The following is a 26,123-nucleotide window of genomic DNA, read 5'->3' as shown; positions in this document are numbered from 1 at the left end:
ATATAATACCAGACATTTTCAGTGTATAGACTGCTTTTCTTGAACGTTTTCCCTCCCTCTTTTCTTTAAAAGGTATTTATTATAAGGAATGTTTTACAGAAGTGCAGTAGTGGAGGGATCCATTGGGAAATCTGGGGAATCTGAAGGTGTAAGATGTGTAAAAACGACTTGAATTTCAACATCAATATACCCATATCCATTAATGGCAAGAATCCATGCTTTTGTATAGAAGAGGGTTTACACCAAGAATTATTTTATTTTGGCATCTTGTGAAGTAAAAAAAAATGGAGAATCAGAATGAACAAGATGTATTTACTGGCAGACTCTTGCCTGAATCAAAGGCTAAGCAATAATAATGGCTACATTAATACCTATTACAATACCTATAACAATAATACCTACTATGTGTCAGTCACTACGTGTTTTACAAATGGTATTTCATTGTGTCCTTTCAACAACCTTGGGAAGTAAGTGCTATTATCATTTCCATTTTACAGTTGGGAAACTTGGGCAAATGGTAGTTACTTGGTTAAGGTCCTACACCTGTTTTTGTTATTATATAAATATTTTATTTTTTCCAATTATACATAATAGTAGTTTCTTATCTATCATTTTTGGTAAGGTTTTGAATTTTACGCTTTTACCCCTACCCTCCCTTCCTTCCCCCTCCCCCTACCACAGAAGGCAATTTGATAATCTTTGCATTCTTTCCATGCTATTCATTAATCAAAATTGAATGCATTGAGAGAAAAAAAAAAGCATATTCTTGAGGAAAAAACATAGTAGACATAGCAAAATTTTATAGCACATAAGGCAAGTTTTTCTTTTAATTGAGGGTAATAGGCTTTGGTCTTTGCTTAAACTCCACAGTTCTTTCCTGGATATACATGATATTCTCCATCACAGATACTCTAAAATTGTCCCTGATTATTGCATTGATGCAATGAGCAAGTTCATCAAGGTGGATCATCACCCCATATTGCTGTTAGGGTGTACATTGTTCTTCTGGTTCTGCTCATCTCTTTTAGCATCAGTTCTTGCAAGTCCTTCCAGGCTTCTCTGAAATTTCATCCTTCCTAGTTTCTATTAGAACAATAGTGTTCCATAACATACATATATCGCAGTTTGTTCAGCCATTCCCCGATTGATGGACATCCCTTTGATGTCCAATTCATTGCCACTGCAAACAGAGCTGCTGTGAGTATTTTTGTTCAAGTGATGTTTTTACCCTTTTCTCTTTAGGATACAGACGAAGTAGTGGTTTTGCTCAATCAATTCCATATTTTTTTCCCTTTGGACATAATTCCAAATTTCCCTCCAAAAAAACTGGGTCAGTTCACAGCTCTACTAACAATATATTAGTATACCAAATTTCCCATGTCTGAGATGTTTTAATTTGCAATTTTCTAATCAGTAAAGATATAGAGCAATTTTTCATATGACAATGGATCGCTTTGACGTCCTCATCTGTAAATTTCTTTTGCATATCCTTTGAAGGTTATATATTTGTAAAGTATTGAAGGTTGGCTTTGAACTCAAGATTTACTGTCTATAGTTTCAGTGCTCAATCAATTATGACATGCGCATGTTTAGGTGCCATTAAAATATATGTCCACTGGCTCCTAATAACATGACTGTGACCATGTATGCTCAAATACTTACCATCAGACACAACCCAGATTGCCTTTGTGTATGGAATCAGGGATGCACTGAATATATGTTGAACAAAAAAAAAATGTGGTGCAATTAGGAAAGGCTTTCATCAGTTTAGGTACATGGAAGTGAAATGTTCGTTTCCTTCAAACCACAAAGAGGACTGATGCTTTCTTCCTTCATAGAAACATTCTGATCTCAGTATTTAGAAGTTTGTCCACTTCAAGGAATAAGTCTCTAGTTCTTTATATGTTGAAGAGGAGTCAATTATGGTCTATAGGTAACAATCTTTTATCTCCCTAAGGACCCAATACATAATTCAAAAGTTTTAAGTTACCTTGCTGTGTGAACTTGGGCAGGTCACTTAACCCTATTGCCTTGAAAAAAACAAAAGAAAGGAAAAAAAGTCTTAGGTGCCCCAAAATTATAATATCCTCTGTTTTTTAAAATGTATTTCTCCTTTGCTCCATAGGTCATTGGATAAAAGACTCAGAAAATGTCTAACTTTACCCTTGTGAGTGAATTCCTCCTTATGGGATTTTCTGACATCCGAGCGCTACAGATCATATATTCTTTGCTTTTCTTGATAATTGTCTTATCTACGCTGCTGGGAAATCTGCTTATTGTCATTGTTACCACTCTTGACAGGAGTCTTCACACCCCCATGGACTTTTTCCTTAGGAATCTGTCCTTTGTGGATGCCTGCTACATAACAGTTACTCTTCCTAAAGCATCCACCAACTCCTTATTAAACAGCATGGCTATCTCAAAGGGTGAGTGTGTGGCCCAGATCTTTCTTGTGGTTTTCTTTTTCTATGAGGAACTGACCTGCCTCACCATCATGGCCCGTGATCGCTATGTTGCCATCTGCCACCCACTTCACTACACAGTGATCATGAGTCCCCCAGTCTGCATGCAGATGACCTTGACATGCCTGTTCACTGGCCTCCTATATGCCGGTTTCCATACTGGATACACATTTCGATTGTCCTTCTGCCAATCCAACGTGATACAACAGTTCTTCTGTGACATACCTTCTTTACTGAAAATTTCTTGCACGGAGACCTTCAGTAATGAAATCCTCATAGTTGCCTCTGGCTTGGGAGTTGGGGGCAGTTGCTTCACCTTCATCATTGCTTCCTATATTCGCATATTTTCCACTGTGTTGAAGTTTCCAGTGAAAGAAGACCAAAGAAAAGCCTTTTCTACCTGCATCCCACACATCATCGTTGTATTGGTGTTTCTGATTTCAGGGTTTTATGTGTATCTTCGACCATCTTCAGTTTCTGCATCTATTGAGGACATGATTCTTTCTGTTTTCTACTCTGTAATACCACCCTTCTTGAACCCCATCATATATAGTCTGAGGAACAAACAGATAAAGGAAGCTCTGAAAACAGTTATTAAGAGAAATATTTTTTCTAGAATATAAGAAAAGCTATTAAACCTTTCCAGTGTTTTTATACCTTAAAAATACACTTAAAATTATCCTTTTTTATAATTTCCATTCTATATATTCTGTGATAACGCTATTTCTCCCATATAGCAGCCTATTCCTTAACTATAGATAAGGGGATTTTCCCTCTCTCTTTTTTTTCTGGCTCTTGTCTCCATGACTTCTTCCAAGAGAAAATACAAATTTCATTTTCTACAGGAGGTCTTTCTTCTTTATATATCTCTTATTACCAGTGACTTCTCTTTGATCTTTCTTCATCGACCAGTCTCTATCTTGTCTTAAAAATGTCATTTATATTTTATTTCCCTTATCAGAATATGATTCAAAATATGAAGGCAGGACAAGGATTTTTATTTATTTTTCTAATGAAACCTTTGAAATTTTCTCTCCTCAACATTATGGTACATATAGACACCTGACATTCTTTTTTTCAAAAACCCTTAAAAGTAGTGCTTGCTTGACCCCTCAAACATTCCATGATATACACTCTTCTCTGCCACAGTCATACTCCCTGGTTGAGAAAACTGAATCAAGATTAGGATTCCTACATTCAAGTCCTTAATTCTTAGACCCATCTCCATTCATCCTGCTCTATATCTGGCTACTGGACCCAGATGACTCTGGAGGGGAAAGTGAGGCTGGTGTCTTAGCACAACTCCGCTCTTCAAATTCAATTGACATCCTGCCATGTCATCACTAAAGAGATTCTTCTCTGAGAATTAAGGACAAATAACAACATGGCTGAAATTACCTTGAATCTAAGTCAAAAAGTCATAACCTTTCCTGTTTGGGGAAGAGAGAATTCTCTATTAGGTGTCTGGATAAATGAAGCTCTTTCTTTAGCTAATATAACATGACTTTTGTCAGGATTACCATTTGATTATTTCATGTTCCTGACTCTTCATCATTTTCAGTTCAAATATAATTTGTTTTGAAACAAGGACAAAGTTACTCATTCCCCCCCTAAAATTGATCTTCACCCAGATTTTCTCCTCTGTGATTCCTAAATTTGATTACTGCTTTGACTTATATATCATCTTAATATACCACATGATCCTCTTATCCCAAATTTTTATACATTCAGTTTCTTTTAAATAAGTTATATATATTCGTATTTCTAGTCATAAGACTCATTTCCTAACATTTTAGTACTTTTTCATTCATATGAATTGTTTAGTGAATTCTTAGTGAAGCTGAAGAGATAAAATGTTCACGTAACTTATCTTTTAAATTTGCAATCATACATAGGATATTAATATTAATAATAATATAAAATTCACATAGCACTTTTATGATTTGAATCTTCAAAAGAATTTGTTGCTGCATATCCGACTATTCCTGACAGTAGTTGGGGTTTTCTTGGGTAAGATACTGGAGCAGTTTCCCATATCGTTCTCCAGTTCCAGATATAGAAACTGAGGCAAACAGGGTGAAGTGATTTGTCCAGGGTCACACAGTTAAGAAACTTCTGAAGTCAAATTTGAACCCAGGAAGATGGGCTATCCTGACTTCAAGCCAGCTACTCTATGCACTAAGCCACACAGTTACCTCAAAAATTTCTGAAGATCTTATCCCTACTTCACAGATAGAGGTTAAGTGAGTTGTCTAGGGTCACAGTGATCGTAGGTGTCTGAACAAGACTTGGAAAATAATATATATATATATATATATATAACATCTATAGTAGGGTAAATGGAATATACAACAACCAAAAGAACTAAATACTGTGCCAAACATATCGCTAAAGAGATAATAAAATCCATCTTTTCGGTTTAGAAGATATGACAGTAAAAACCTAGGATTATAATATGATATGAGTGATCTATGACATGTGTAACAATAAAATATAATAAGGCAGGGCATTACATGATATTATTGGATGTAATATGAGGTAATATCACACACATGAATTTATATTACTAATTGATATATTGCTTACCTTTTTGCATACTTCCCATTTTATATTTAGCCTTGAATTCCATCAAAATAAACTTCTTCATCTTAGGAATTTTACATACCACTGCTATTAAATCATTTTAAAGCAATCACCTCTTTCTAATCAACTCCATGTCCATTGTCATTTCTGAGAAAAGAGAAAAAAAACAGAAAAGAAAAAGAAAATATTGAAATTACTAGCTTCTGAAAAGAAATACTAGACACCTGGGAGACTCTAAGAACTTATTTCCCTAGAGTCTGGCAAATATCATAAAAATGAATTAAAATGAAAAATGATGATTTAAAACTTCATATATATTTTCACGCAGAAAAAGGAGCATTTTATGAGAAACAAAATCCAAGAAAGGAATCAGAAATAGAAATCATGACTTCAGTTTTTGTTATTGTAGCTAGAATATAAAATGAATTAACTGTATACTAAATGCTTTACAAATACTGTCACATTTGATCCTTCCAATAACATGTGAGATAGGTGTCATGATTATCCACATTTTATAATAGAAGAAAGTAAAGTAAAAATCAGTTAAGTGACTTTCACTGAGTTAAACAGCTAGTAACGTTCTGAGGCTAAATTTGAATTCATATCTTCCTGATTCCAGGTCCAGGACTCTATTCATTACACCACCCAGCTTCCTACTTCTGTAAATAAAATATTCAGATAAATCGGATACAGATAAGGGAAAACAAGTTTCCACTAAAAATTTAGACTACAATTTCCCCTATGGGACTGTTTCTCCACCTTATGATTGCACTTATAACTTGACTTCCCAGAAAGGACGACTCTTTTTCTCAACCTTCAAGAGATCATCCTGAGGAGTTAATGTTTCTAGTAGAATTATTTGTGAGCCACCCATCAGTGCACTTTCCAATCAGTATTAACTGATAGAGTAACCATTATAATCTTAATGGCAAAAAATATTTGATCGAGAAGTTGGTAAACATGATAAATCTAATTCCTCATAAAATTTCAAAATTAAATTTTTAAAAATGTAACAAGCAATCTGCCTTTTGTAATAGAGAGCATTCAAAAAATCCTTTACATTAATGCAAAATATCAAAACTATTGAAACCATTCTTGCTTTCAAAACAGAAAATAATAAATGATAGAAACTAAAAGACTGATAATGAATATATAGCATCAATCCATAAAGATCAAGTTATAGAAACATCAGCAAGGTCAAAGCAGAAATACAGTTATCCAATCTATAAATATATAACCTTATAATACTGTAGAAAGGTTATTCTTTCTACTACATATAATTCATTATCCATTAATAATTAACACTTCTACAGCTTATTTCATGAATAAATTATCATGGAAATAATACATGAACTTCTCAAGAACAAGATGGTATCAGGCATGGCTAGATAACATTTTATCTGAAAAAGAAGACCTGAGGGACTTAGGGTACTACAAACTCAATATGAATAAACAGAAATCTGGTCATTGAGAGGATTTTTATTAGGTTTTTTTTTTGCAAGCCAAATGGGGCCACACAGCTAGGTAATTAATTATTAAGTGTCTGAGGCCGGATTTGAACCCCTGACTCCACGGCTGGTGCTTTATCCGCTACGCCACCTAGCCGCCCCCAAGAGGAATTCTTAAATGTATTGAGATGGATAAAGTGACTAGGAGGAGGTTGGAGTGCCTCTTTGCTCTGTACAAATTAGACTCTATCTGGAGTCCTATTTTCATTTATAAACACCTATATAACAAAAAGCACAAAAAAGAAATGTCGCAAGATTGTATTTTTCTTCTATTTAGTCCTCTGTTTTTTTTCTATCAAGTCCTCCTTTGAAGAACTAGGAAGATAATGAAAGTCTGAGAGCATTTTGAAGGAATTTTATGGAAAAAAGTTAGATTTGTAATATTTTTGACCCAGAAAGTGGAATCAATTTGCAATACATGGAAACTCCACAGAGATAAATATGATCTGGATTTAATATATATTTTTCCTGGAATAGGAAGAAAGAGAAGGGGACAGGAAACAATAAAATGGTTTGACATAGTTAAGGAAACTTGGCCTTGAATAGAGTCTGAGAGATAGGAGAGGACAGGAAGACCTAGTGTGCTGGGGTTCATGGGTCCCAAAGACCTAGTCATGACAGAGGACCAAACAATAGTAAATGTGTTTTCTCAAAATGGAATTTCTTTAAAAGGTAGTGCAATCTTCTTAATTGTAGATCAAAGGATCATGGACTTAGAGGGGTAAAGGACGTAAGTCATTTTCAAGTCCTGCTTGTTCTTTAAAATTTGAAGAAACTTTGCCAACAAGAGGTTAAGTAATTTGCTCCAGGACATAAAGAAGGTCTTTCTGATCACAAGTTTAATTAACATTCTATCTATTGTGCAATGTTACCTTCCTAATAGAGCAGGGAATGGACCAGTCATCACAAGATTCCTGGGACAAACATGTTTTTTTCAAGTATAGTTTGGATTTAAAACTCCTAGGGTTCCTTTCAAGGGTATACAGGTGGAACCCTAGAGAGAGCACTAGACATGAAGTCAGGAATATCTCTTCCTGAATTCAAATCTTCTTTAAGGCACTTACTAGCTGTGTGACCCTGAATAAGTCATTTAATCCTGTCTTCAATTTCTTCCTCTGTAACATTAGCCGGGGAAGAATCAGCATTTGCTGAGAAAATTTCAAATCCAGTCACAATGTTCGATATGTCAACTGAACAACAATGACAACAATAACAAAACTACTTCCATAACACAACTTTGACATTTTGTGAATTCCCTGGAATGAATCACAACCCTGTCAATTTGACATTTAAACCCCTTTATAATCTGATTCCCAGTCATCTATCCTAAACTTGTTTTACCTTTCTTGTTCTTTCAGTCATTTGAACCAAATTGGATAACTCATTGTTCCATGAGATCTATACTGTGACTTTCGCTTCTTACTAGTCATAGCCCAGGCATAGAGGGCAGGCATCATTCACTGAAGGAAGGGAGTAATTTTCTCTTTATTTTTGTCTCTTTATTTCCAGTGCCTGGAACAATGACTGGTTCATAATAGGCATTTTGGAAATAGATATTGCATTAAAAAATAAGTGAGCCAAGCTTTGCTTCTTTCTAATTCTTAAATGAGACATTTGCCATGAAGGATTGCTTCATGGAATCTAACATAAAAAACTGTCCTTTCTTTTATTCATCCATCATATATGACTTTACATTAAAGCTATTTAGGTTTATATCCGAAAACGAAACAGAAAAATGCTTCATGAGGACAAGTTGTTGTGCAGACATTTTACACTCATGCCTTACCCTTTTTGATCGTTTTTGAGGTTTTCTTGGTAGAGATCATGCAGTGGATTGCAATATTCCTTCTCCAGTTAATTTTACAGAAAAGAAAACTGAGACAAAAATAATTTTTGAGGAGACAGAGCCAAGATGGCGACAAGAAAGGATCCACTCTTAGGCGCTCTCTGATAAAACTTTGAAACTAAGGACTCTAACTAAACTTTCGAGAGACAGAACCCACAAAGGGACCCAGAGAGGCAGTTCTCCTACTCAAGGAAACCTGGAAAAGAGCAGAAAGGCTCTGCTACCCAGGGTCAGAGGGGTGGCCAGCCAGAGGGGTGGCCAGCCAGAGGGGTGGCCTCCAGAGCAAAAGAACTTCAGCCTGCTGGAGGCAGCCATAGGGCACTGGGAGCCCAGCTCACAGCAGCTGGGAACTCTCCTGTGCTGCACCCCGGGGAGCACTGGGCACAAAGTGGAGGAACAGCGGGGGACCTCTTCCAGAGCAAGCACGTGGAGCCCAGCCCTCAGGGCACACAGCCAGCAGCATGGTCTTTGGGCAGCCCAGATCCAGAAACAGAAGCAGTTGGAGCCCATAAGCCGGAGCCCCCAGGGCATGAGTCCACTGAGCTGAGGGAGGGGAGTGAAGAGAGACTGCAGAGTTCTGTCCTCTGCCCCTGGAAAAGGACTTTGGGGCTCTGAACACATTCAGATCCTGATCGCAGTCTAGGCCCCCCCATAGAACAGCAGGGACCCTCCACCTCAGCCCTGTGACAGAGGGGGGTGCTTATGGTCATTCACAGACCAGGAGGGAGGACAGAGCCTCACACACTGAGACCCTTGTGGGAGTGGCCCAAAAGCTCAGGAAGCACCCAAAAAGAGGCTAAGGCTGGGAAAATGAGCAAACAGAGAAAAAAAAGAGGAACACAATTGAGAAATACATTATCTATGATCCCAAGAAGGATGAATATACTCAGTCTGAAGATGAAGAAACACAAACTCCTGCATCTAAAGACTCCAAGAAAAACAGAAATTGGGCTCAGGCTATGACAGATCTCAAAAAAGACTGAAAATCAAATGAAGGAGATTGAAGAAAAACTGGGAAAAGAAATGAGAGAGATGCTGGAAAAATATGAAAATGAAGTCAGCAGCTTAGTCAAGGAAATCCAAAAAAAAAAAAAGCTGAAGAAAGCAGCATGCTAAAACCCAGCTTAGGTCAAATGGATAAGACAGTTCAAAAAGTTATTGAGGAGAAGAATGCTTTAAAAAGCAAAACTGGCCAGATGGAAAAAGAGATAAGAAAACTCTCTGAGGAGAACAAATCCTTCAGACAAAGAACAGAATTCAGGGAGATTGATGAATTTACCAGAAATCAGGAATCAATACTTCAAAACCTAAAAAAATGAAAAATTAGAAGAAAATTTTGAAATATCTCATTGAAAAAAACAACTGATATGGAAAACAGACTTAGGAAAGATATTTAAAAAAAATTACTGGAAAAGCTGAAAGTCATGATCAGGAAAAGAGCCTTGACATCATTTTCAAAGAATTACAACAGGAAAATTGCCCTGATATTCTAGAAGCAGAGGGCAAAATGGAAATGGAGAGAATCCACCGATTCCCCCGAGAAAGAGATCCCAAAAAACCAACCCCTGGGAATATTATAGCCAAGTTCCAGAACTCACAAATCAAAGAGAAAATATTACAAGCAGCCAGAAGGACACAGTTCAAATATCATGGAGCTGCAATCAGGATCTCACAGGACTTAGCAGCAACTACATTAAAAGCTCGTAGGGCTTGGAATATAATATACCAGAAGGCAAAAGAGCTTAGAATGCAACCGAGAATCAACTACCCAGCAAAACTGAATGTCCTCTTCCAGGGAAAAAGATGGACTTTCAATGAACCAGGGGAATTTCAAATGTTCCTTTTGGAATGGCCAGAGCTGAACAGAACGTTTGATCTTCAGATACAGGACTTGAGAGAAGCATGGAGATTGGAAGAGAGGGGGAAAATATGAGGGACTTAATGATGATGAACTGCATGTATTCCTGCATAGAAAAATGACACTGATAATACTCCTATGAACATTCTCAGTTAATAGAGCAGGTAGAGGGAGCTTTTATAGTTGAAGCACAGGAGAAAGCTGAATTCAAAGGTAAAATATGGTGTAAAAATGGACTCAATAGAAACAAAGTGAAATGTAATGAGAGAAAGAAAAAGGAGAGGGGGAATAGGCCAAGATATTTCATATAATAAGATTTTCTTTATTCCAATTAGCTATTGCAATGATATGGAAGGGGAGAGGCAAGGGGGAATGAGGGAACCTTTGCTCTCATCAGAGGTGGCTAGGAGAGGAAACAGCATATATACTCAGTGGGGTATAGACATCTGGAGTAAGATGGAGGAGGGAGCAGGGGGAAGGGGTGGGGATGTGAATGAAGGAGAGGATGGACCATGGGGGGAGAGTGGTCAGGTATAACACATTTTCTTTTTTACTTCTTGCAAGGGGCTGGGATTGAAAGGCCTGTCCAGGACCATAGGGCCAGGTGGATGCTGGGCTTAAGGGGTGGTATGGGGGCTCAGGGCCTCTTGGCCCCAGGACTAGGGATCTATCCACTCAGCAACCCTACAGCAGAGTCATAGTGAAAGGAGAGAGAAAATATAGTACATGGTAGTGGAGAAATAAGAAAGGAGGGAGTTGGGATCAGCAATGGCAATGTTGGAAAAATATAGAAGTAACTTTTGCAATGGACTTACCATAAAAAATGTGATACACCCATGACAGAGTTGTTGGTGTTGGAAGAAAGACTGAAGCACATTTTTTATTACTATTATTTGGGGGAGGGTGCAGGGCAAATGGGGCTGGGTGGCCTGCCTGGGGCCGCATAGCAGGGTGATCTTTGAGTGTCTAAGTCTGGATTTGGACCTGAGTACTCCTGGCTCATGGGCCAATGCTCTGTCCACCACTCAGCCACCCCTACTATTATTACTATTTTATTTTATTTTGGGTCTTTTTTTTTTCTTCTTTTTGGCTTTTGCAGGGCAGTGGGGTTGGGGTGGCTTGCATGTCACACAACTGGGTGATTGTTGGGTCTACGGGGCTGGATGTGGGCTCAGGTGTTTGTAGCTCCAGGACTGGTGCTTTGTCCATTGTGCCACCTGGCCATACCTACACATTACTATTTTTTTAATTTTAATTTTTTTCTCTCCCCTTTAATTTATCGCTCAAGCAATTCTATATTCATGGGGGAAGGGTGTATTTCATTTACTCTTAAACAAGAATATTTTATTAATGTAAAAAAATTGTACAAAATGAGAGTAAAAAAAGAAAATAAAATAAAGAAAGAAAAAAATAATTTTTGACTCCCTGAGAGTAACACAGTTAATGTGTCTGAGGTCCCATTTAAATTCATGAAAAGAGGTCTTACAGATTCCAGACCAGTATTCTTTACTCTAGAATTGCTGTGCTGTCCATTAGCACAGAACCATTTCCACTTTGTTTTTGCCTTTCCTTCAAGGCATATCACAATATACAATAAATGCTTAACAAAACTCACATTTAAATGAGTTGAAGATCTAAAAAGTTAATGATGCCAGTCAGACCCTATTATCTCTGGTTTTACTAATGATGGCTCATTTGTATCCATCTGGCCTAGGATACTCCCAGGATACTCTGGGAGTTTCAGAATCTCTTCTTCCTGTACCTAGAGAAGTGAATCCCTTCTGCTTTGAAACTTTTTACCTGCTGCTAAGCCATCCTAACTGATAATTGAGTGCTATCATATAACTGATAACTGTCCAACTATATCTAGCTTGAGCAAAACCAGATCATATTTCACAACCATCAACAATGGCCATCTTTGTCATATATACCCTTCTGTCTTTTCTGCATTTTCCTCCCCCATCCCTTACCTCTATTTTCCACCTTCTTTTATGACATCACTAAAAAATCAGTATCACCATTAGTTCTGCAAAAGATTCAGCAATTAATTGCTATGTGGTTCAACTCATCAGCTATGTTGTTATCCTTTCTGGCCACCACTCTTCTATAGTGTTGTAATCCCTTATTAGAAGTTACTTTTGTTGAGGGAGGGATTGCCTTGATTTTTTTTTTAATTTTTGTGGCTTAATCATTTTAGTACAATTCTTTATGATACCATTTGGTAAAGATGCTGCAGTGTTTTGCCATTTTCTTCTCCAGCTCATTTTATAGATGAGGAACTGAGGCAAACAGGATTAAGTGACAAGCCCTGAGTCATATAGTTAGTAAGTGCCAGATTTTCACTATGGAAAATGAGTCTTTCTGACTTCTGGCCCAGTGCTCTATCCACTGCTAACCTTGCTCTCACTCTCCAGTCCTTTTTGCATTCGTAATGTTTATTATCATGTCTGCCATGTGGTGGATGATTTGTATATTTTTAAACATTCATTTATTGACTACTAAAGCAAAGTACTTAGTAATTCAGTGAAGACTAAACAATAAAAAGCAAAGTGAAGACAAGAAAGAATTCATTTAGACTGATTATTATTGATTTTGTTCTCACTGAGTTTTCCTTTCAATAAAGGTGATGCCTACCTCTGATTTTATATTTTCTTTCTTTCCTAATTCCACACCTGCCTATGGTGTGGTCTTTTTGCCTTTAAGGCTAAGTCTCCTGCCCCCTCTTCCACTACAGGCATGGGCCACTTCTCAATTGAATTCAGTTTAGAGTTCAAGTCTTAACAGGATGGCAGATGGGATCAGGACCACAATGTGTCCAAACTATTCTCTCTTCTTCCAACCAGGGAGAAAACATGAGATCTTTCTCAGACAGTCATAAGAATAAGAAATCTTCCCTTCTATAAATTCCCAGTCTTTCCCTTTAAAAGTTCTTTCTCTCTTATACTCTTCCCATCCACAGTTTTTTTTTCCCTTAAAAGTCCCCCTCCCCTTTTTTCTTCAACTATACACACTGTCACAACTACCACCGGCTCAGTGAGGGAGGGTTTGATCTTCAGGTTGGGGATGCTGCAGATCTACTATTTCCTCCCTCACCTTATGAAACTATTTGCTCAAATTTCCAGCCCCACCCCCACAGTTTAAAACTCCAGATCCAGAAATACCTAACACAGACATTTACATGAGACAGTACAAAGAGCAAGCACCCCCACACACACACCCAGGGTTCTTCTCCAGAGTTCCCAACTCTCCGGTTTACCACGAACTTTTGATTTGTCTTGAGGAACAAGAGCATCTGAGTTTTCTAGTCAAAGGTCGTGAGGGGTACGATCTGTGCCTCCTTCTCCAATTAAGGGCATTCTCTTTCAAAATGTCCTGCTCTACCACATTTTAAACATTTATTGTGTCCACTCCTTTTCCCTTTCTCTCCCTTAACTCCCTACCTAACAGCTTGAACCATCATTCTGGCTTCCTTTCTCTGCCTCCCTTAATAGTTCCTCAAGTGGTCAAGTGTTCCATCTTTCTAATTTCTGCAATTTCTTATTAACATCAGGCCATGCATTAGTGATGGACTGCCATCAACATGCTGTCTTTCAGAGGATCCTGGAGATCCAGACCTGAATAATTTCTCACATTTTCCCTCATTCACTCAAGAAATCTAGAAGGTGTCTCATCCTTCTCTTGGAATGCTTCAAAAACCTCATCCTGATTTTGGGACTTAGGGATGGTCTTTTTGATTCTCAAGGTACTAAGATCCCTCAAATCCTGCTTGTGTCTCCTATGAGCTAGGTCATTACTATCCCAGCTTGGATCTGCATTTGGATATTGAACTTCCACATGCAGAACCGCTGGGACTGGGGGAATGTTTCCTCTCCACCCCTCCATGGTTGCCTTACCAGTCATCCCCTCTCTTGCCCTGTGAAGAAGGCATTCAAGATTGCCATTAATTCACCACATGTGAAGAGATTGGGCTCTAAGAATTGTTCCAATTCATTAGATAACCCCACTAGATCCTTTACTAATGATTTCATTTCCTTTTAGACTGCCTTGACTTCTGATGTACTTTCACATACCCTATTTCCCCTCCCTGTCCTCCCATTGGCACCTTCTGTAATGGAAACAAGGAGAAAGACTTCTGAGACTGAGTGTCAGGGGATGGGATCTAGGGTGGAAGCAATATTGCCAGAATATCCCACCTATGTTTCTCATCCTTTACTAACTTATTAAAAAAAATTAGTATCCAATTATCCAGCATGCTGCATTTTCTACTTCCTTTTTTGTTTAAAGGTACCTTGTTATTCACAAAAATATTTAAAATTTCACACACCCACTCTTCATCTGACCCATATCTAGGATGTATTTGATTAATTTACTTTTCTCTTTACCCCAAACAATATCCACACTATCCCAGCTAGGTAATTTTCTACCCAAAGAATTCTATTTATGTATTTGAAAGGGAGAAATCTCTTCCTCCTCCAACACTTTTAGACACCTCCTTTGATCACCCTCCCCCCCATAGGATCTTGCTTAGATTATCTAGAATTAGGGACTTGTAAGCCTTGAAAGGCAAAACTAAAGTTTTCCTACCTTTCTGGAAAGATTCCACAAGTATTTCCTCAACTGTTCCATCATTCTCCCCATTAATGCCATGGTTCTGGGTCCATTTTAAGATCCACTGGAGGTTACCCTAGAAAAGATATATGGATCTGCATGAAATCAAACTGTGAGTGCTCCTTCCTTGGTCTTTCCTGGGGTTTCTGCCAGGGTTCTAAATATCTCAATCATAGCCCCCAAGGTTGGTATCTATAAAGGAAACAAATCTGAAGGAGTGAGAGAAGAACTGAACACTTTATTCATGAATCTTGAAAGACACAAGTGCCCACCCAACATGAGGCACAATGTGGTACAAAACCCTCTGTCATTACATAGTTTCCAAGGTCTCCTATATTAGGCTGTCTATGGACTATTTATCCCCATTCAGAGGGAGAAAAACAAACAAAAAAATAAAATACACACCAAAAAAAAACCTTTCAGAATGTGACGAACACTTTATAAAAATTAGTTCTTGTGTATCTCCTTTGATAATAATTCCTCATACCAAAAATTACTCATCTGTAAGCATGTTTATCAAAATATGCATGTACAACCTGATTGTTTGCCACTGAGGGGAAGGGGGTAGGAAGGGAGGGTAGAAGGAAATTTTATAACTTAGAAATATACAGGTGCATATGGATGAAAATAAATAATTTTTATAAAATAAAATAAATAATGGAAACAAAGGAGTGCTTATCAATTGAGAAATGTCTATCTAAACTCTATCTAAGTACATGTTTGTAATAGAATAATATCACACCATGAAAAATGACAGAAAGATAGTTGCAAAGAGACTGCAGAAGATTCTAATGTAGAGAACGAGTGAAAAGAAAATAAGCAGAACCAGAGAACAACTCATACCTTAACAGTAACTTTGTGATAAAAATGATTTTGCATATCTTAAGAACTCTCATCAATATAATGCCTAAGTCTATCCGCACCGGGTTAGTGATGGATGCTTAATGCTACTCCCTTCTGACAGAAAGATGATGAGTCCAAGGTGCAAAATAGGCATACATTTTGGATGATGCAGAAATTTGGCTTTCCCTGACTGTAATTATTATTTATAAGGGAGGGACTTTTTCCTTTGAGGAGTCATGTAGGTATTTGAACGTAAGGAGAAAGGTAGCAAAGAAACAACAATATGATATTTATGATATTATTAATATGATGTGATATTCTTAATACCCTCATTTTGGAGGGTATGAGATGTATTCCATGTGAAAAATTATATAAAACACATAGTATCTGATATCAAAACACTCTCCAAACATCTACAGTTTTTAACTTTTTTGGGTTTCTTCTTTTTTTGCAAGGTAATGGGTTTAAGGGTTAGACAGCAAAGAAAATATTCTGAATTTAAACTCAGGTCTTCCTGACTCCACGGTTGGTGCTCTATCCACTATTCCATCTAGCTGCCCCAACAGAATTAATTATGACAAGTGTTGATTTTAGGAATGAAACAATGATTTCATGGATCACAAATAGGGAATGAAATCAGTGAAGGTTGATGAAAGATTATAAAAGTCAATATTGGATACATTAATAGATACATTAATTGAACTTTGGCCAATTTGGAACAATTTGTTCCAAACAATTGGCCTTGTAGATTGAGCAAAGCAAATTTTCAGTTCCATATCTGAGTCTATCATTGTTGATAATGTACTAGAAAGGTATTGGGGGAAAAGTAGGGTAATTTTTCCTTCCTCTATCAGGATGAAATGGAAGGGAATGGAATGGAATAAATGGAATGGCCATGGAAGAAATTGGAACAATTTACATTAATTAGATACATTAATTGAACTTTGATGGATCTATAATTTAACCTAACTTCTGTAAATGAATTCAGAATTCTCAAGATAAATTGCTAAATTGTGTGTCGTTTTTATGCTGAGAGACATTAATAAACACATACCTCAAATAAAACAATTACAGAAATAAAGGTACCATAGTTATGAGAATATTCATATTTTTGTCATAAAAAGCAAAAATGAAACACTATAACCACAGCTACATTACATAAGAACATATAATTTACTCTGAGATCAAATGACAAACATCAAGGAATATAAGATTATAAGTTCAAAGAACACAAAGAAAACAAGGTGGAGGACAGCATTTTTTTCTTGGTAGAAGGAGCAGAAACTGTGGATTTCAAATGTTTCCTAATCTATCAGATGTCATTACTTTATTGCTAGGTTTCTCTTGTAAAGAAAGACAGCAATGTAATGATGAATTCTTTGGAACTGAAGGCATTGTGAAAATGGAAATATTTTCTAAAGCATTTTACACAACATTTTTGAACCTCTCATGTTTTTATGTATCCTATTCATAACCACAGTTACCGTTTATCCCTGTCATCTTAGCTTAAAAAAAAACTCCTCAGGACACTTGGGTCTTTCCTCTTCTGCCCTTTGAAGAATGAATAAAGGGGACTTATTTCATTCTTTTGAGGAAAGCTGATGGACAATCAGTCATAATAGATATTCAATACACATTCACATTAATTAATACTTCTTTAGCTACAACTCAGTGTTCCTGAGAGGACTTTATTTGGAATCTTGTCTTTTGCTACCCAAAGACAATTACCTCAGAGAAATGATCTCTGACTTTCTTTATTTAGCTGAAGAGCAGGGACACTATCCCCAAGGAAATGCAAGGAATATCTACTAAATGTGAAATTGGCCTTTGGGACTAACCTATCTAGCAAGCTGCCCCACTTTAACTATAAATATAATGACTGAAATTGAGGAAAAATATGCTTTGACCTAGGAGAATAGAACTATGATTGGCAAAAAGACAAGGGTAACTTTTCAATTTCTGGCAGTCAAGCCTAATTGGAGATATTCTGGAGGTCATTTGCATGACAAAAGAATTCAGTAATATCATCTTTGGGAAGATCAGATTTGAAAAATTTAACAGCAAGTAACTTGTTATCTTATTCAGGTAAGATAAAATGAGTTTGAATGGAATGATTTTACCCATTTCCTCCCTTTTATTTTTTCCCCTTGTTTCCTTCCTTTTTTCCTTAGTTTACTTTTATCCTCTTCTTTCTTTCTTCCCTTCTTTCTTTGCTTTCTTTCTCTCTTTCCTCTTACCCTCTTCTCCTTCCTTCCTTCTTTCATTTTTTTCTCAACTTGCTCCTCCCCTTCTCATATATTTTCCTATGTTTATTCCTTCCTGGTAAAGGGAAAGTACACCTTTAGAAAAGAAATATAAGTAGAAGGGTGCTTAGAATTAAAAGTGATTTCATCTGTAGAATAGCAAAAAGCAGTCAAATGTCTTAGTTTGGTGGGGATATAGTGATCATATAAATGTGTCCACGTGGTAGTGTAGGTTTTTATCACGGATGTAAAATTGGAATGGGAAACAGTAACCATTCAGTCCTACAATTCATTTTGCAATAAAAAAATGCACATTAAGAAAAAGTGACTTCAAGACTGCAAATTTGGAAATGGATAAACTCAATGTGAGTCCAAGTCTGCTAATTCCAAAACCAGAGTCATTCCCTATAAGTAGTAAAAATGAAATGGCAACAACAATGAAAACCAGCCATCATTGAACCAAGTTGTCATTCTGGTAAAAAACATTTGGTCCAGCCACCTCTGATAGATATTACTTATGCCAACCATTCTAAAAAGAACTAAGTGAAAAGGACAAGACTCTTTTCTGTAGTTGCCAACATTTTCAAAATTCACTGTCAAGTGCAGGCAAATGCTGAGCAGAGAGATAGCAAATTTTTAGAGAGAGCTGAATGCAAAATATGAAATCCAAACAGAGGAGATAAGAGAAATCTAAAACATTTGGCCCTTTTTCACTTGAAAGTGATAACATACCTTCAAGCTCACAGAGCTTCCATCTCTTTAACCTACTTTAAATATTTGTGAATTTTATATTTTTATTCTATTTTCATTTTTAAAGTGCCACTCATTCCTACTCATTTAACTGGCTACCAGACTGTCAATACTGAACAACCCCTTTATTGTGCTCAGGACAGAATTCCCCACATATTTGATAGGAACTAAAATATTTGTTAGTACTCATAAATTTTTTTTAAAAAATCAGTTTTTGGTGTTGTTATTTTGAAATTTTAATTACCCATAAAATCAAACTCCACTTGGCAACATGGCCATAGAGGAAGGAAAACTTACCCTATTTTTCCCCAATACCTTTCTAGTACATTATCAACAATAATAGCCTCAGATATGGAGCTAAAATTTTGCTTTGCTCATTCTACAAACCAATGTTTGAAGAGACTTAGTTTTAGGCTTATACATATGACAGCTTATTTGGAAAAGAGATTCCACCCCTCACCCTGGGCAGATAGAAACTTTTGTCTCTATATTGTGATATCTTGATGCTAGAAACTAGAAAACTTCTATCTGATATCAGTCATGTATCATTTTACACATAATTGGTGTTTTCCTCCTTTTCTTATCACAGTGATTAATTAATAATATCATCCCATGAGCATTCATTTGTAAAAAAATATAGATACTTTTTGCCTTCCAGGGAAAATGAGAGGGACCATGGTTGATGAATCTCTGAACTGATCCATCTTTTATAGAAGGCAATTTGGAGGAATGCACAAGACACAATTGAATTGTCAATAATATCATTTGATTCAGTGATACTACTTATTCCAAAAAAGATTAAAGAAAGAGATAATGTACCCATATATATGTATATATATGTATATATTATATATATTTATATATTTACAGAAACTCTTTTTGATGACAAAGAATTGGAAACTAAAGGGAGGAACCATTTTGGTCTGGAGGGAAACACCATGAGCTGCAAACATGAAATGAAGGGAATAATTTCAAAATAATTTGCTGTGTAAAATGATACAAAGTGAAGTAAGCAGAAACAAGGACACAAACAGATTAAATAATTTTAACATGGTTAACATAATCAATTTCAAAAGACTTTAATTCTAATCAAAACAATGATAAACTAAAATTCCAAAGCACTCATGAAGAAAAATTAGAAATCTGGTTCCAGATAGAAAGGCCATGGACTCAGGGTACAGATTGAAAGATATGCTCTTTTCTTTTTTTCCATCCCTTCTTTACTCCTTTCTTTCTCTCTCCTCCCTCTCTAATCCCTTCTTCCCCATTCCACTAGCTCCTTCCCTCCTCCTCAACTCCCTCCCTCCCTCCTTCCTTCCTTCCTTCCTTCCTTCTTTCTTTCTTTCTTTCTTTCTTTCTTTCTTTGTTTCTTTCTTTCTTTCTTTCTTTTCTTTCTTTCTCTCTCTCTCTCTCTCTCTCTCTCTCTCTCTCTCTCTCTCTTTCTTTCTTTCTTTTTCCATCTTCCTAAACTGCTACTTTCCTCATTCCTTTGTTCCTTTCCTCTCCTTTTTTCCTATTTTATTCCTTTTTTCTCTTTCATTTTCTTTTATTCTTTCTTTTTCTTCTTTAGATTTGTGTGGTCATTTGTTTCAAGTTACTACACATCCACATAAAGGATTTTATTTTTGTCATGTCAGTGGGTGAGGAAAGAGTAAAATGTGACAGATTTAAAAATAAAAAATAAAAAATGTTAGATACATGTTTGTGTGATTATATATTCTTATACATTTTAGTAGACATGATGTATGTTCAAGGTAACCAAAATGCGTACCTATGTCAGGATCTTCTTGTTTATTCCTTAAAAAAATAAAGTTATCATGGAGAATTAATGACCAAGAAATATCTGCCCTCCCCAATTGTCCCAAAGTCCTAGATCTTTAACTTTGAAAGGGTTTATTTGAGGGAATGGTGGGCATAAGAGAAAATAGTATGAAGTATCAAGAGATCATTCTATCTTGGATATCATTCTAAATGAGATTGGGTAGAGTTGGGGGTGATGGGTCAGTCACTCATTTTTGCTTTCCTAATGCCTCTGAATGAAGTCAAATGGCAGTGACAAAATCAGGAGAATCAATGACCAACTATGGTGAATATTAGATCAAGTGAGACTATTCAAAGGAGCAAAAGGATTAAGTGGTCCAGTCTGCATACTTCACCATTCCCTGTCTCTGAATAGGTTAAATATAATCGTGTGTACATCTCAACCATTCATTTACAATTTCTCCTTTCAGGAAGTGAGAGAAGAAAAATTATAGTCTCTTTCTCCTCTGCCAGCAAAGAAAAAAAAAACAATTCTTACTTTATCTTCTGTGCTTTTTTATTGTTAGTCATAGAGGGATTGACCATGGGGAAAGGAAGATAAAGGGTGGATGAGACTATATCTCATAGGACTTTAAAAATAAAAGATCATCATTTTCACGGGTGACTTCTGGATTAGATCAGATTGTCTGCACTGAAGTATTCCCTCACAGATAATCAATACATTTTAGAGAAAATGAAGTCAATGAAGGATCCTTTGCAACAAGCTATTGTTTTTAAGCATTACATTCTTTAATAAATGTAATTTTCAGATATTTCCTTCAGATATTTCAGAAATTTCCTTTATCAATACAGTCTTTATCTCTTATAAATATCTGCCAGAGTTTCCTTGAGAGGAAACCTGACCAGCCACAGATCAGAGTCAGTATATGACAAGGGCAATGCTGCTTTTTTTTTTTTTGCCTTTGCACATATCGTGTCCTTAATAATTGTTGATTGATGGACTGTTTAATTTCTCTTTCATTCTCTAGGTTACTCACTGGGTGAAAGAGTCTGAAAATGTCTAACTTTACCACCACTGTGACGGAATTTCTCCTCCTGGGATTTTCTGACATCCGAGAGCTGCAGATCTTATGTTCTTTGCTTTTTTTTCTCCTTTACTCAGCAGGTTTGATGGGGAATCTCCTCATTGTCATCATCACCACCATTGACAGGAGACTCCACACCCCCATGTACTTTTTCCTTAGGAATCTGTCCATTGTGGATGCCTGCTTCATATCAATAACTATTCCCCAAGCATCAGTTAACTCCCTGGTGAACAACAGAGCTATCTCAATTACTGGATGTGCAGCTCAGATATTCCTGGTGACATTCATGTCCTATGTTGAGTTTACATTGCTCACTGTCATGGCCCATGACCGACATGTTGCCATATGTCACCCACTTCATTACACAGTGATCATGAGTCCCAGAGTCTGTATACAGATGACTTTAATATGCATGTTTACTGGTCTTTTGTATGCTAGTTTCCATACTGGTTATACATTTCAATTGTCTTTCTGTCAATCCAATGTTCTCCACCAGTTCTTCTGTGATATCCCCTCTTTATTCAAAATCTCTTGCTCAGAAACATTCAGTCACACATTATCCTTATTTGCTTCTGCTTTGGTGATTGGGGTTGCCTGCTTTGCCTTCATGACTGCCTCTTACATTAGAATATTTTCTACTGTGCTCAGATTTCCATTGAAAGAAGACCAAAAAAAAGTATTCTCTACTTGTGTCCCCCATATCGTTGTGGTTTCATTATTCCTTATTTCAGGCTATTGTGTATACCTACAACCGCCTTCAGATTCTGGATCCATTAAAGATATAATCCTTTCAATATTCTATTCCACAATCCCTCCCTTTTTGAACCCCATTATATACAGTCTCCGGAATAAGCAGATAAAAGAGGCTATAAGAATAATAATGAAAAGAAAGCTTTTTATATAGAACAAAGCATAACTTGCAGTTCTTTCCCAATGCTGTTGAACTTAATTCATCCATAAATGAAAAATCTCATTGAGGTATAGGTTTCTTTGTGATGTTGTGGGATCTTGGGTGTGTTATTTATATTTTGATAGGTTCAGATGATTTACTGGTCTAAATGAATATGAAGCCCCTAGAGTTATCTTTTATATCATCAGGATGAGTTGTATTATTATCATCTTGAAGCATATTCAAGAATTCCAAATATTATAATTTCCTTCACCTGATATCTTTGGCAGCATGGCTTATGAAATATAAATAAGAATTCTATGTCATATATGTTTTATAGGGTTTTCTTTTCACTAAATTTATTATTTTAAGTAATATAAAATACAGATTGACAATATATATACACTCTGTCACAAAAGTCTTCTCTAATTTTTTCAAGAAAACCCCACATCTAGTCACAAAACATCAGATATAACTTAAATCAGCAAATGCTTCTATTTTTTAAATCGGAATGCATATTTTTAGTGTTGAATACAGAGCAATTAAAAAAATGAATATGAAAATTAAGACTTATGGCAAGACTTATAAGATCTCCTCCACACTAAATTCCACCCAGTTTCTCTGACTTCATATCTACTGCATTTTCAACTATGCCATACTATCTCCCTAAATACTGGAAAGTCAAAAATATACAGACAAGGATGATGTTATGAGTTCTCAAGGAGAAATTAAGATTAAGGAAAAGGAACAGTTAAATCAAAAAAGAATAAATGATTCTTTACTTTAATATAAGCTGGAAGACTAGTGCTATCACCACATAAACAAAGTGAGACATAACTAGAGAAATGGTCTTCACTATTAAAATCTGAATTGGGGAAACAAAAAAAAATATATGAAGTTATTGGAAAGAAAGACCCAATACTTGGGGCAGCTACTTGGTATAGTAGATAGAACATTGACCCTGGAGTCATGAGGACATGATTTACAATCTGGCTTACAAAACAGCTTAATTTAAAAAATATTATTTTTAGTTAGTTTAAATATATTTTAAAACTTCTCTCATTTCTCTAACACTGATGGAGATTTTTTTCCTGTAGAAACTGTAATAGTATCAGGATTGAGATAGTTTGTTTTGAAACTATCACATTCATTAATATCCTCATTATCAGTGCTTCCATTAGTGACATGAATTTGTCTGATTTTCTCTTCTCTTAGCTTTGATATATTTACAAGCTTCCATCTCAACTATCAGAAAATCTATTTTGTACATCTTATTATATTTTTGATCAATTTTCTCAGACAATTGTTGTGCTACATCCTTGATTTTATACCTACTCTCCTAACAAAAGAAAACTTGAGAAAGGTTATTTTGATTTCCTTCCTCTGGATCATCCATCGGGGTGGGAGAAATGAATATTAATAACCAATGATTTCAGGAGATTCATATAGCCCCCTTTTTCATTTATCTTCATTTCAAGATCTCAGTCCCAGAAGATTGAACTAATTATCTTCTCTATCCTGACCCTGCCCAGGTGGGGTACTCATTGTGTTTTGCTCAAATTTGGGTGGGGATAAATTATATGAATACTTGAAAGACTTTGGCTCACTTTGAAGTAAATGACATAATGAAAGTTCAGTCCAAATTCTCATTGTAATATTGATTTTCTCCTTAATTGTTTCCCAATCAGAATTGTTTGCCACAGTTGGGAACACCCCTCTTCCCATGCAACTATATATACATATATATGTTTATATATATATATATATATATATATATATATATACACACACACACACACACACACACACACACACACATATACATATGCCATGAACCTACCATTATGACCACCTATTGTCTAACAAAAAGATGGCCATCATTTTATTAAAATGCTGATATTATGAACAAAATGATTAAGTTGCCCAGAAGTCATGTCTCTCAAATCTGTTTTCTTCAATGTCACATGACTTCTATATCTTCTTGAAAAATTACCTCTGATTTGGAAACTTGAAATCCTGGAGAAATCAGATTCTTACAGTTCAACACCATTACCTCCCTGTAAAGGTCTCTATTAATAGTCTTTAAGTTGAACCCAGGTAAAATAAATGACTATATATTAAAGAATATGAATTACTCCCAGGCTGAAGTTGGTAAAAACCTCCTCTTGTGGCTTCCCCAGGGCCATTTCCATCTTGCTCTGAGCCTGAATCTGGACATGAGTCACTCTACCCTCCGAGACTAGGCTAGGTTCATAGAGTCTGTAGACCTCCAGGATGCCAAGGTACCTGAGTATATTTTTAATGATATGTTGAACTTTCAATGTATCCTCAGTGTCAATTGTCAATGATTAATATCCCAGTTTCATTTTCAAGAATAGCAATGATTTGCCTCTTGTTGCTGGGTCATGTTCAAACCTTTATGACCCCCTTTAAGAGTTTATTGTCAAAGAAACTGGAGTGATTTGTCATTTCCTTCCCCTGATGTTAAAATTGAGGCAAACAGAGATGAATGACTTCCTTAGAGTCACACAGCTAGTGTCTAAGAACACATTTGAAGTCAAATAGATAAGTGTTCCTGACTCTTTGCCTAATACTCCATCCATTGCGTGACCTAGCTGCCCCTGATTATTACCAAATGATCTTTATTAAAAAATTAGAACAAAAGGGTGGCTAAAGTAAAATCAGTAAAACTAAAATAAGTAAAAATGGCAAAATGCTTCAGTACTCTGAATGGTAGTTCTCTACTTTTACTACTTTGAAAAATAGAAACTTTTCTATGAGAACTATAAGAAGGTACATAGCTGGGAAGCTAGGTGGAGCAGTGGATAGAGCACCAGTCCTGGAGTCAAGAGTACCTGAGTTCAAATCCGGCCTCAGACACTTAATAATTACCGAGATGTGTCACCTTCGGCAAGCCGCTTAACCCCTTTGCCTTGCAAAAACTAAAAAAAAAAAAAAAAAAAATTAGAACAAGAACAGAGGTACACACATTTCTCCCAGTCCCCAGAGGACACTCTCTTCTATACCACCTTTGACCCAAAAGAGAAGAGGAATCATACATAAAGCAATTATTATGAACTTTCAACCCTACCAAGTACCCTCCCACATATGAAATAACTATTGACTGTGCCTTCTCTCTTGACTGACATTAATGCAATGATATTCTGGGTTCGGTGGATGTGTGAAGACTTTGCTTTTTATCAAACATGGTTGCCTACAAATACTGACACAGACTCCCATCACTCAACTGTTCAATCTTCTGACAGAATGACACAACCCATTTGTTCCATGACTTATGCCCCTTCACCTATAACAGGAAAGAAGAATAGGAGTAAGAGGGACCCAAGTAATAACATTTCCACATGTGCAAAACTCCATGTGCACCCTGCTTAGCAGAGTGAACTGCAGGTATCTATTATCCTCTTCCTCCTTTAGAGGCTTACAGCAGTCTTTAACTCCTTACTGGAATTCTAAGAAAGAAACAGAAATGTGTTGCTTTTGTCAGTCAATGGTTTTGAAAGTCTCATCAGTTTCTGATTCATCAGTCAAAACTAAATTCTTTTCTTCCTTGCACGTTTAAGAATACAGGAAATAATGATAGTATTGCTATCAAAGTTAACTAGTGAAGGAGTATTAATGAATTGTCCCAGACTTGGAGCCCAGATGCAGATCCCCTACTACTGCCCT

General features: G+C 36.3%; 1 protein-coding gene and 1 pseudogene across 1 annotated transcript; both read left to right on the top strand.

Moving 5' to 3' along the window:
- Window positions 1–2,149: 2,149 nt before the first annotated feature.
- LOC141492574 (olfactory receptor 14C36-like) lies at window positions 2,150–2,952 on the top strand (annotated as a pseudogene).
- Window positions 2,953–21,518: 18,566 nt separating this feature from the next.
- On the top strand, window positions 21,519–22,451 carry LOC141492568 (olfactory receptor 14C36-like). The gene has a single exon (XM_074192973.1). It carries the CDS (start codon window positions 21,519–21,521, stop codon window positions 22,449–22,451), a length of 933 nt encoding a protein of 310 aa, XP_074049074.1.
- The last annotated feature ends 3,672 nt before the right edge of the window (window positions 22,452–26,123 follow it).

This window comes from Macrotis lagotis, chromosome 1, assembly GCF_037893015.1.
Source record: "Macrotis lagotis isolate mMagLag1 chromosome 1, bilby.v1.9.chrom.fasta, whole genome shotgun sequence".
NCBI classification, from domain to species: Eukaryota; Metazoa; Chordata; class Mammalia; order Peramelemorphia; family Peramelidae; genus Macrotis; species Macrotis lagotis.
The sequence above is the reverse complement of the archived record's forward strand: the minus strand, read 5'-3'. Positions and strand labels throughout refer to the sequence as shown.